Here is a 12,199-nt window from a genome sequence, read left to right on the forward strand (position 1 = left end):
ATTTTGTATGCCGTAGAATGTCATTTTTAATATATTTATGACATACTTTGTATGCCGTATATAATATTTTACGGCAGTTTCTTGCATGTCATAAATCATCACTTTTCACGATATAATTTTGTATGCTGTAGAATGTTATTTTTAATATATTTCTGACATACTTTGTATACCGTATATAATCTTTTACGGTATTTTCTTGCATGTCATAAATCATTACACTTTTCATGACATAATTTTATATGCCGTAGACGATTATTTTTAATATAATATATATATATATATATAGGAATATAACCTTGCCTAACAGTATGTAGACAATAGCTTATAAAATGCAACTGTTAACAAACCAAGCAGAAACAACAACTATGAAGCAAGCCAAAAAATCCAATATCCATACACCAAACAACCTGCATACTAACTTTCATTCTCAACTTCTATCATATCAAGTTGATAACAACCTCAAACATACAGATCAAAAAAAGTATCCAAACATAAGATTCATTTATCAACATGATCTACACTATGAAAGATGGCAAATTTTTGCCATTTGATTACGCAATTATCCAGAGTTTTAAATCACATGATCTACACTATGAAAGAACTGTCCAAGTACAAATTTTGGGATCCAATAGTGCCCAGATATGATTATGATCACCATTCTTCACAGTTGTTGGCAATGCAACACTCATCACTTAGCTGTAACAATCAGCTTTCTTGTTTATCAAACACCATGGTGTCAACATGTAGAAAGTGGAACATGGAGTCAAGTTGAAGGGTATCAGAGGTGTTAAAAAGAATTTGGTTGAGCTTGCTGAGTTTGTTTGAATGTTTTTATTTTTATATGTATTTGTTTTATGTTTTTGGGTTTTGGGAGTTGTTTTTTTTTTACCAACAACCTTATAATCACTCTGCTAGCTGGGGTTTTATTTGTTTTGTGTTGATAGCAACAAAGTCTTCTCTGTTTATATGGTGTACTTATATTTACTCTAAATAAATTTGTTTTCTAATTTTTTTTTAAAAAGATTTATTTCTTTTACCTTAATTGTTTTTGAGAATTTCTATCTGAATATTTGACCAAAATAGGAAAATTCATCATTTAGGAGAATTTTGGAGTTCTTCTCCATTTTTTATTCAATCAAATACAATTCTCAATTTTTAAGTCAATTTGATTTTTTATTCAACTAAAAAACATATGCTTGGATTTGGTTGATTATACATTTGACAATTATGTGAGAAGGAACTCCATTTTTCCTTTTGCATTAAACTCTCTCTATTATCTAGTAAGGAAATCTGTTGTATCGTTTTTCTTTTTTCTTTTAATTTTTTGGAATGAAAAATATCTGTCACTTCTTGATTTCTAGAATCTTAAATAAGTTTCAAATATTGTGGTTGCACCTAATACTTTCATATTGAAATCATTTTATTTTTTTTACATTTTTGCTTACTAGATTGAGTAGATTGGAAAAATCAGTGTGTGCATCCTCATCTATGTTTGATGCTTATGTAGTTGGATTTATGTTGATTAGTAGCTAACTCAGTTAGATAAAAATGTGTGTTTGGATTTATGGCCTTTTTTAGTTATGGCAAGTAACAACTGTGGTAGGATTTATTTTTCTCATGCCTTTCCCTCAGTTATCTTCCATTCCTCCATGCCCCTGACATCATTATTCTTATCATTAGAGTTTCTTCATCATCAGTATCATTGTTGTTTCGTTTCATTATTGTTTGTTATTATTTTGATGCAGGTTAAGCCTACAAACTCAAGTGTTGCTGGGATAAAGCCCAAATTTGAAGCATCAGTAGCTGAATGTGGCAATGGTACTCCCTCTGTGAATGTGGACAAAGAAATACAAAAAGAGTGGAGCTGTGCTCTCTGTAATGTCACTGTCACATGTGAGCGGCTTCTGCAGGAACATCTGAAAGGAATGAAGCACAAGGAAAATGAGAGGGCATTACGGGAAAGCAATACAAAAGTGAACAATAATGCCAACAATTCAAATCAGTTGGTTGTGCTTGTGCCTGTCCCAAGTGGCCACATGGAGCCAAACCTAGATGGGCACCGGGATGGAAATCATGAAAAAATGAATGATATGGACAATGTGGCTAATGGAGTGCAACAAAAAGCAAACTTGGAGAAGATAAATTGTGGTGCCGAAGAGAGTGAAATGCAGACAAGTTTGGAGTCTGATTTCAAATTCTGGTGCACAATGTGTAAAGTTGGTTTCGAAGTGTTAATGACCGCTCAACAGATGAAGGAAAGGAGCACATAACTTTGTTGCAAGAAAATGGTGGCGGTATCATAGTTGTAAAAAACATGCTAGATAAAAATCAGAGTTAGTTATTATAATCAAAACTTATAGAGGCAATGGAGTCCTACCAAAGATTAGGTTGATCACTAATTTGCTAATTACACCTCCCAATATCTATATATATACATTGATGGGAATGAAAGAAAGCAACTTCCATCAGTTGATTTGATCCGAATTTATGGGTTTTTTTATGGCAATCAGATGCTACTATTTTGTTGTTGTAAGCCTTGATTTTCTGGATTCCCCAATTCAAAGAACTGAAGCACAAGAAAATTTGTGTTTGTGAACAGTAGTAGCATCTGATTGCCATAATTGCCTTATCACCAAATCTAGAATTGCCTACTGTTCACAAATACAAATTTTCTTGTGCTTCAGTTCTTCGAATTGGGGAATCCAGAAAATCAAGGCTTACAACAACAAAATAGTAGCATTTGATTGCCATAAAAAACCCATAAATTCATATCAAATCAACTGATGGAAGCTGCTTTCTTTCATTGCCATCAATGTATATATACAGATATTGGGAGGTGTAATTAGCAAATTAGTGATCAACCTATTCTTTGGTAGGACTCCATTGCCTCTATAAGTTTTGATTATAATAACTAACTCTGATTTTTATCTAGCATGTTTTTTATAGCTATGACACCGCCACCATTTTCTTGCAACAAAGTTATGTGCTCCTTTCCCTCATCTGATGAGCGGTCATCAACACTTCGGTTCCAACATTACACATTGTTCACCAGAATTTGAAATCAGACTCCAAATTTGTCTGTATTTCACTCTCTTTGGCACCACCATTTATCTTCTCCAAGTTTGGTTTTTGCTGCACTCCATTAGCCACATTGTCCATATCATTCATTTTTTCATGATTTCCTTCCCGGTGCCCGTCTAGGGTTTGGCTTCATATGGCCACTTGAGACAGGCACAGACACAACCAACTGATTTGAATTGTTGGCATTATTGTTCACTTTTGTATTGCTTTCCCGTAATGCCCTCTCCTTTGCCTTGTGCTTCCTTCCCTTCAAATGTTCCTGCAAAAGCCACTCACATGTGACAGTGACATGACAGAGAGCACAGCTCCACTCTTTTTGTATTTCTTTGCCCACATTCACAGAGGGAGTACCATCGCCATATTCAGCTACTGATGCTTCAAATTTGCGCTTTATCCCAGCAACACTTGAGTTTGTAGGCTTAACCTGCATCAAAATAATAACAAACAATAATGAAACGAAACAACAATGATAATGATGATGAAGAAACTCTAATGATAAGAATAATGATGTCAGGGGCTTGGAGGAATGGAAGATAACTAAGGGAAAAACGTGAGAAAAATAAATCCTACCACAGTTGTTACTTGCCACAACTAAAAAATGCCATAAATCCAAACACATATTTTTATCTAACTAAGTCAGCTACTAATCAACATAAATCCAACTACATAAGCATCGAACATAGATGAGGATGCATACACTGATTTTTCCAATCTGCTCAATCTAGTAAGCAAAAATGTAAAAAAAAAATAAAATGATTTCAATATGAAAGTATTAGGTGCAACCACAATATTTGAAACTCATTTAAGATTCTAGAAATCAAGAAGCGACAGATATTTTTCATTCCAAAAAATTAAAAGAAAAAAGAAAAACGATACAACGGATTTCCTTACTAGATAATAGAGAGAGTTTAATGCAAAAGGAGAAATGGAGTTCCTTCTCACATAATTGTCAAATGTACAATCAACCAAACCCAAGCATATGTTTTTTAGTTGAATAAAAAATCAAATTGACTTAAAAATTGAGAATTGTATTTGATTGAATCAAAAATGGAGAAGAACTCCAAAACTTTCCTAAATGATGAATTTTCCTATTTTGGTCAAATATTCAGATAGAAGGTCTCAAAAGCAGTTAAGGTAAAAGAAAATAAATCTTTTTTTAAAAAAAATTAGAAAATAAATTTATTTAGAGTAAATATAAGTACACCATAGAAACAGGGAAGACTTTGTTGCTATCAACACAAAACAAATAAAACCCCAGCTAGCAGAGTGATTATAAGGTTGTTGGTAAAAAAAACAACTCCCAAAACCTAGAAACATAAAACAAATACATATAAAAATAAAAACATTCAAACAAACTCAGCAAGCTCAACCAAATTCTTTTTAACACCTCTGATACCCTTCAACCTGACTCCATGATTTTTCCACCACAATTGACAAATTTTCGGCATCCATAAGATTCCCAAAGAATTTCCAACCGGTAGAGACTTGAAACCAAAATGCCCATTTTTAGGAACGTACTTTGTCAGAACCTATAAATATAATGCAAATGTAGTAATAAACATCAAACCAACTCCACTTGTTGTGTTGTTCATGAAATTTATCAATTATCAATTTATTGTTCTAATCTATTTATTTCAATTTTTATGCATCAGGTTCGCAATTACTGCCCACCTCCCAATATTAACAATACTATTAAGGCCAGTGTGGTACTGCAATGTCTTTTACATTCGCACTAACTGATCTTTGTTGACCAGTGGCCATTTCGAAGAGTAGGCTAGAGTCTATGGCTGGGATCAAGGTGCTTATAGTGTTGGCTTATGCAATTATAGGGAGAAAAAAAAGAAAGAAAGAAAGAGAGAGCATTATATTATCTACATTATGCCATGCTTCGTATTCATGAGAAATTATGTATTAGATGGGGAAGTATAAACAATGTTAGCAACTCTAATTTCCAATTCTATATATTTTTAGTATACGTTTGTCTAAAGCATAACACAATCGCCAAATCCCAATAGGATTTTCTCAATCTCTAACCGTTTAACCATGCAGATGGAAGTTCGGATTGAAGATCGCCTTCGTATAGAATTTGAGCACAATAAAAGCAAGTAAGAAAGAATGACAAATTTGTGTTTTTGATTAGTAATTTATTATCGGTGGCTTACTATGCTCTTGTTCAAACACCTAGTAATAATTAAACAAAAGTTTTAATTTATGAATTTATATACTCTATTAAGATTTTTTTAGATTTTCAAATCCCATTAAATTTTTAATAATTGGAATTATTTTTCAAATAATGATTATTTATAAAGAAACATGATGATTTGACATTTATTTTGATTTTCAAAACTTTCAAACTATAAACTTTCAAATTGAAAAAATTATAAAAAAAAATTAAAAAAAAACTTTTTGAAAAAATTAAAAGAATTGAATTATTTTTTTTATGCAAAACTTAAATTTTGTGTCTATAAAAGATTATGATGATAGAACATTGACGAAAAAAAAAACCTTTAAAAATGAAAAAAGATGATAATATTATCAGGTTTAAAACTAGAAAAAACTGACAATGTTATTGGTTTTATTGAATAATTGAATTAAACCAATACATAGAAAGACAAGCATTTAATTTCATACTCTGTTATTTTCCCCCTCAATTAGTGAAACAATTATTTGGAACATTACTATGTAAAATTGATAATGTTTTTAGTTTTAAAAATTGAGAAAAATTGATAACATTCTCAATTTTACTAAATAAGGGATTTATTGGTTCAAAAAAATAAAAAATAAAAAATACTAGAAATCTTAAAAGTTTTACCAAAATTTATACCAAATGTCTCCCACACCATGTGAGACATTTGGTAAAACTTTTGATAGAACTTTTGGAGTTTCTAGTATTATTCTAAAAAAAATCTTAGATAGAATATGAGCTACCATAACATTTGTAAATAGAACTTTTGAGTAAGTAACTTAAAAAAAAAAAAAAAAAAAAAAAAAAAAAAAAAAAAAAAAAACCACTTACAACAGTTGAAGCACGGACACCAGACTCCACCGATTCAAACAGAAAGCTCGGAGTTTCTTGATCATCTTCTTTAACCAAGCATCTATAAGCAAGCACCGGAGTCAAGTGTCCGATAAAATGCATTTGCGAAGCGGAATTAAGTTTCCCATTCTTGAAGCCTCGAAAAACTTTGTCTCATCCGAAACTGAAGAACACCCAACCACAACATTAAATTCAACTGTAACTGAGACCCAATTCAGGAACGCAAAGAAACCAACATTTCATATCTTTACACAACATTTTTCTTAGAACATATATTTTTTTTATCTTTTTCCCCCCTTTTACAGATCAATAGCATTATGCTTACGATAGGAATATTCAAATTGAATTATTATCCCACAATTTTTCAAAAATTGGAATCATCAAAATCAACCGACCTCAAATAATATATTTAAATAACTAAAATTTCAGTTAAAAAAATTTTACAACACTATTCAAATAATATATTTAAACATTTTTATATAATAATTTTTTAAGTGTTAGTACATAAGTGATCAATGATATACACGTTTTATGGCAGAGGCATTTATCGAAAACCATCCACCTTTTCACTTCATCCATTATTGAATACATTAATGGGAATATATAAATAAGAGAGAGAGAGAGAGAGAGTAAGAAGGACCCAGAGATGGAGACTCCGGATCGTCGGTCGCCATTTTCTGCGGCTCATCGTGTGGCTCCTTAAAATGACATCGTTTTGAAGGAAATTTTAAAAAATAAATAAATAAATAAATAAAAGAAACTGAGCAGAGGCAAACCAAAGAGGGAGGAGAAGGAAGGAAGAGATCGAAAACTTGCCTGCTATGTTAATCTGATGAATCCCCAGATTTTCTCACCAACCAAACTGAATTATACACACATAAAAACATCTAAATACACACTTGTTTTATCATTAAAAAAAAAATCAAAACAAAACGCAAATACTGCAGATTCAAGCAACACAAAAACCATCATGAAACACAGATAACTAACCGTTATCTTTCTTGAAGTCTTCTCTTCTGCGCTTCCGATGCCTAGCCCAATCGGCGAGACTGTGACATCCCTCGCCGTCCAACTGAGTCTCCGGCAAATCGGCCATGATCTCGACTCGGAGCACTCGGTCGGAGAAGTTACTATCGTTGAACGCAAAGCCGAAATCGCCGTCCCGACCGCCGTTGGGGGAGTAGTCGGAGTCCATCACCGTCCTCGGATCGAAAAGATCCAAGCTCGTATCCCTCGTACTTTCTCTCTCAAGAAGAAGAAGAAGAAGAAGAAGACGATGAAGGGAGTGTTGAAGATTTGAAAACCCTAATTTGATCACTTGGCTGTTAACATAGCAGGCAAAGTTTTTGATCTCTTCCTCCTTCTCCTCCTTCTCTGGTTTGCCTCTGCTCAGTGTCTTTTTTTACGGAGGGAAGGAAGAGAGCTGGGGGTTCTGCAGGGAATGGCGGTGACCAGTGACGGAAACAGCCGGTAGGTTGAGGGAGACAAACGGTGAGAAATGGATAGGGTTTGAATTTTCTAGAGCACTCTTCTCAGAGATAGAGAGAAGAGAAACCGGCGACGTGAGATTCCTGAGAGACAAAAACACTCGGTGCTTTGTGTGTTTAAAGGCTCTATTTATCAGTATAATAAAAGGAGGGCGCTTCAAATGTTTTTAATGCACTTTGAAGAGCGTTTGATCTTAATATTAAGTCAAACATCCAAATTGGGAAGTAGAGTCTACTACAAATTCAGTTGGCAGTTTTTAAAAATTATATGAGTAGTCAATTTGAGAGGGTCATGACCCTTAAATTGATCTTAATATTAAGTCAAACATCCAAATTGGAAAGTAGAGTCTACTACAAATTTCAGTTGGCAGTTTTTAAAAATTGTATGAGTAGTCAATTTGAGAGAGTCATGACACTTAAATTGTGGACAGATTGCCATCTTACACACAGCGACCTAAAACAGTGATACCAACCAATTGTTTATTAATGGTAACATTTTATAATTGTTTATTCAATTAGTTAATTATAATTTTTGTCTGTGATGAATTTTAGTTAAAATATTGGTTTATTTTTTCAACATAATATATTAAAATCCTTTTTATTGAGGATAAGAGAATCTTAACATAATCGCTTTTAAATTTAACATTTTTATCTATAAGCACTTTTTAAATCCTTGCTGGCAAACTCAAATTACATTTCTAACATTTGAAATGTCAAAAATCGCCAACACATATTTTTGGCACGCCCAGTAAGACATTTTTTCTGTTGAAAATATGGTTTCAACATTAGTTAACATTATCATAGTTGGTTTATATATATTAGATTTTCTCTACAAAAGTAAAGCACATGATAAATAAATTTAGGCAATTAAAAATTAATATACCAAAACTATGTACAAAGAAAGCGAATACAGCAACCATACACACACGCGCACACACACACACACACAAAAAAGATAAAAATTTTACACAAATCAATTAAGTAGATAATAAAGAAACTTAAGTAATTAAAAATCAATTTACTATAATTATGAACTGAGAACGAAAATAAATAAAATAAAAGGTTGTGAAACATAGTTGATTGAGAGATAATACGATTGATTGTTTGGTTCGGAAACAAAGTGGGTTGTTATGTTTTGATTTAAAACCATTTGGTTATGTAACAGATTTGGTCCAAAACATTCAAAACGGAATGGGTAATGCTGATTGTAAAATCTATTTTAGATTGTGAAACAGGGTTGTTCCGAATCCTCCGGAGCAGAGTCAATTATTATTTGTAAAAATGTTGCAGTGGATTGTGACCGGCGGTTGCACTGAACCTTTCAAAACAGAGTCTATTATTAATACACAAAACGTAATTGAACAAAATAATTCAAGGGCTATCAGTTTGTTAGTAAGGCCATTTTGAATCATCACTACTCATTCAAGGTAGATTGATTGTAAAAATATTTAATTTCTTTATATATTTTCATGATTTCTCTTGATTTAAATCTCACAAAATTTATTTTCTTTATATAATTTCATGATTTTTCTTAATTTGAATGTCACAAAATTTCTCTCACTCATTGTTTATGAGAAGATTGTCGAGGAGACAAATATTGAACAGACAACATTAGTGGAATTATTAAAAAAATAATCATATTATGATGTTTGAATGCTCACCATTTATGAGAAGGTATTAGAGGAGATAAATATTGAACATATCACAGTAGTAGAATTATTAAAAAAATAATTATATTATGATGTTTGAAGGTATTTAAATTCGAGAGGATGTTTAATTGTTCGGTAGAGTTACTGTGTAATTAATAAATTCGAAAGAATATTATCAAAATACAAAAATAATATATATATATATATATACTTCAAACTTTTAATGGTAGTAAATTGTCCCGCAACTCCCCTATCATGGGATCTGGGATCTTGTTGTGCTTTTGGGTATAGCAAGTTGTTGTGTTTCTTTGTATATTGTCGTCTAAGTCTCTTTCGATAATCTGAACTATTCATATTATAGGGTTCGTCGAGTAAATCATCTGTACAAAATATCAAGTTGATTGGATATCTGTAGCACTATAATCAAAGCACATTTGTTTTTATAAAAATTAACGATTAATATAACTTTTATAAATTTTTAAAAATAAATAAGACCTAATCATGGGGTTATGAATATCCGATTAACTTGATTTTTTACATGAATAATATTCTTAACGAACCTTACAATATAAATGGTTCAGGTCATGGAAATATTCAGGACAAACTCCCACAAAGGGGCACAACACCCCCAAGTCCCCTATCATGTATGATGTTCCATCACACAACACAAGGCCGTGAAATTATCATTTTCTCATGAATGAATATAATTTAATTAAATAGAATATATTATTAAATTAATAGGTGACCTTTCACGGACAAAGTAGAGATACATATCAATAGGCAGTTATAGAAATAGATAGGTAGAGATACAAACAAAATAATGCGTGTCAGAGAGATATTTTAAATATGGTTATAAAAAATTTTAAAAAAAAAGGATGTATTTTAAACCTTTTTAATTTTGAAAATAAATAAATAATTAATACTATAAATTTATATAATTATACTAATTTTTCTTTTGATAAAATTAAATGATCAAAACTAATACATATGATGGATAAATACTAAAACAAGTCAAGGTAATTATAAATTTTAAAAGAACAAAAACGACAATATCATCTTTTCATTCATATGAGTCACAAATTACTGATAAAAAATAATTTAAGTGTTATGTAAATTAAAATCTCTAAGGAAATTAATGTAATTGAAAATAAGTTCAAGTAAAATCGTCATTAAAAATAATTTTTTATAACAATTTTTTGCATATGTCGCTAAATATTGACAATTAATGACTTTTTTGTATTAAGATTTTTATAAATTGTCGCCAAAATTTATAATTAGTAACTTTTTTTACTACAAAATTTTCAAACTGTCGTTGAAAGTTAAAAATTAGTGACTTTTTTTGTAACATTTTTTTAAACTATCGCTAAAACTTATAATTTGTGACATTTTTTAAATTGTCGCTAAAAATTATGAATTAATGATTTTTTTTAATAATGTTTGATAAAAAACACTATTAATTATCATAAGACCTATTGGATAATAAGTTCACCTATTAAGACTTATACGTAAGTATGAGACTAACTGTATTTATTCCAAACCTCTAGGGAAGCGAGTGTAATCTATTCATTTTGAATGCAATTCATTAATTCTAGAAAAATAAATTCAAAATTTGTTCAAAATCTATAATTAAAAAATTGGATTTCTGTAGCTTTAGCAAACACTTAGAATTATAAATAAAAAATAATAACCGATAAAGTTAATGAAACCTAACCTTCAGTATATAAGCCATTAATGTTAGGTGTTCATAGATTTTTTGTCCCAAAAACATCGAAATTGGAAAGTATAGTGTGGAGTCTGTACTACAAATTTCAGTTGGCAGTTTTCAAAAATGAATAAGCAGTCAACTTGAGGGAGTCATGAGATCATCCCTCCTGATCATCTATTTATGCAAATTGAATCCTACTAAATTATTGACTGAGAACTTGTTTGGGATACTCCTTGAGACTAAAATAACAATAATGATAGAGACCCTTAATTTTGGAGACCCCACAATCCCCAAGTGATCCATACCACTCATGATGGGGGCCCCACACATACATGAGTAGTGTGGATCACTTTGGGGGTTGTGAGTTTCCCAAAATTGGGAGTTCGAAACATTTTTCCTAAAATAGTCATATCAGACAAAATAGACTATTTTAGTTAAATATGACAAAATGTCACATCCAACCTATAATCATTTCATTTTTTTCTCATAAAAGTTAAAAAAGTAAAAAAATATATCCCAAACGAGACTTTTTAGCCCTTGGCTAAAATAGCCAAAAAAAAATTAAAAAGTCAAAAAAGTCAACCCACATTCCAAACGAGCTTTGATTAATCTTACTCAGAGACACAAATATAGTGATGCCTAATAGAGATGATATGTCCATCTCCTTAAATATGATGGAGACACCACACTAAGCTTCTCACCATTCTATTGTCTTCTCTGCAGTTTTAGTACAAGATTAAGGGTGTAAAATCCGCCCACGCCTAGGGCAAGTCCAACCTGATTAGGCCCGGGCCCGAGTATGGCCGGCTCTAGACGAAGGCCACTATGGCCTGTGTTTAGGACCTCAAATTTTAGCCCAAAATAAGACCCCAAATGTATTAGTTTTATATCTACTATCTACTACTATTATAAAGGTGTGAAGAACTAACATGTTTTCTACTTTTTTTAAATTCCAATTTTACCCTCTTAAATATACTATATTTTCTAAATTATGAAAAAGTTCTATATAAACCAACCATCTCTTTATTTTTTGAATTGAACCCTAAAAAATTATATATCTGTTTTTAAGAGTCCTATATAAATGTAAACAAACCGTCTCCCTTCTTATCTAAAAAACATATATATATATATATATATATATATAGAGAGAGAGAGAGAGCCATCTCCTTATTTTAATGATAGTTTTCAAAAATACTATAGATATAATATTTTATCTTGTAGATCTATTAATAATGAAAAT

The 12,199-nt window shown here is 31.2% G+C and overlaps 1 protein-coding gene across 1 annotated transcript; it reads right to left on the minus strand.

Moving 5' to 3' along the window:
• Window positions 1-406: 406 nt before the first annotated feature.
• On the minus strand, window positions 407-6,547 carry LOC145796958 (uncharacterized). Its single transcript, XM_082882782.1, has 2 exons — window positions 6,098-6,547; window positions 407-3,505 (listed from the first exon to the last, which is right to left on the minus strand). The coding sequence occupies exons 1-2, from the start codon at window positions 6,218-6,220 to the stop codon at window positions 3,173-3,175; spliced, it is 456 nt and encodes a 151-aa protein (XP_082738908.1). The 5' UTR covers window positions 6,221-6,547; the 3' UTR covers window positions 407-3,172.
• Between the last annotated feature and the right edge of the window lie 5,652 nt (window positions 6,548-12,199).

This window comes from Camellia sinensis, chromosome 8 (assembly GCF_055761805.1).
Source record: "Camellia sinensis isolate YWXY chromosome 8, ASM5576180v1, whole genome shotgun sequence".
Lineage (NCBI taxonomy): Eukaryota > Viridiplantae > Streptophyta > Magnoliopsida > Ericales > Theaceae > Camellia > Camellia sinensis.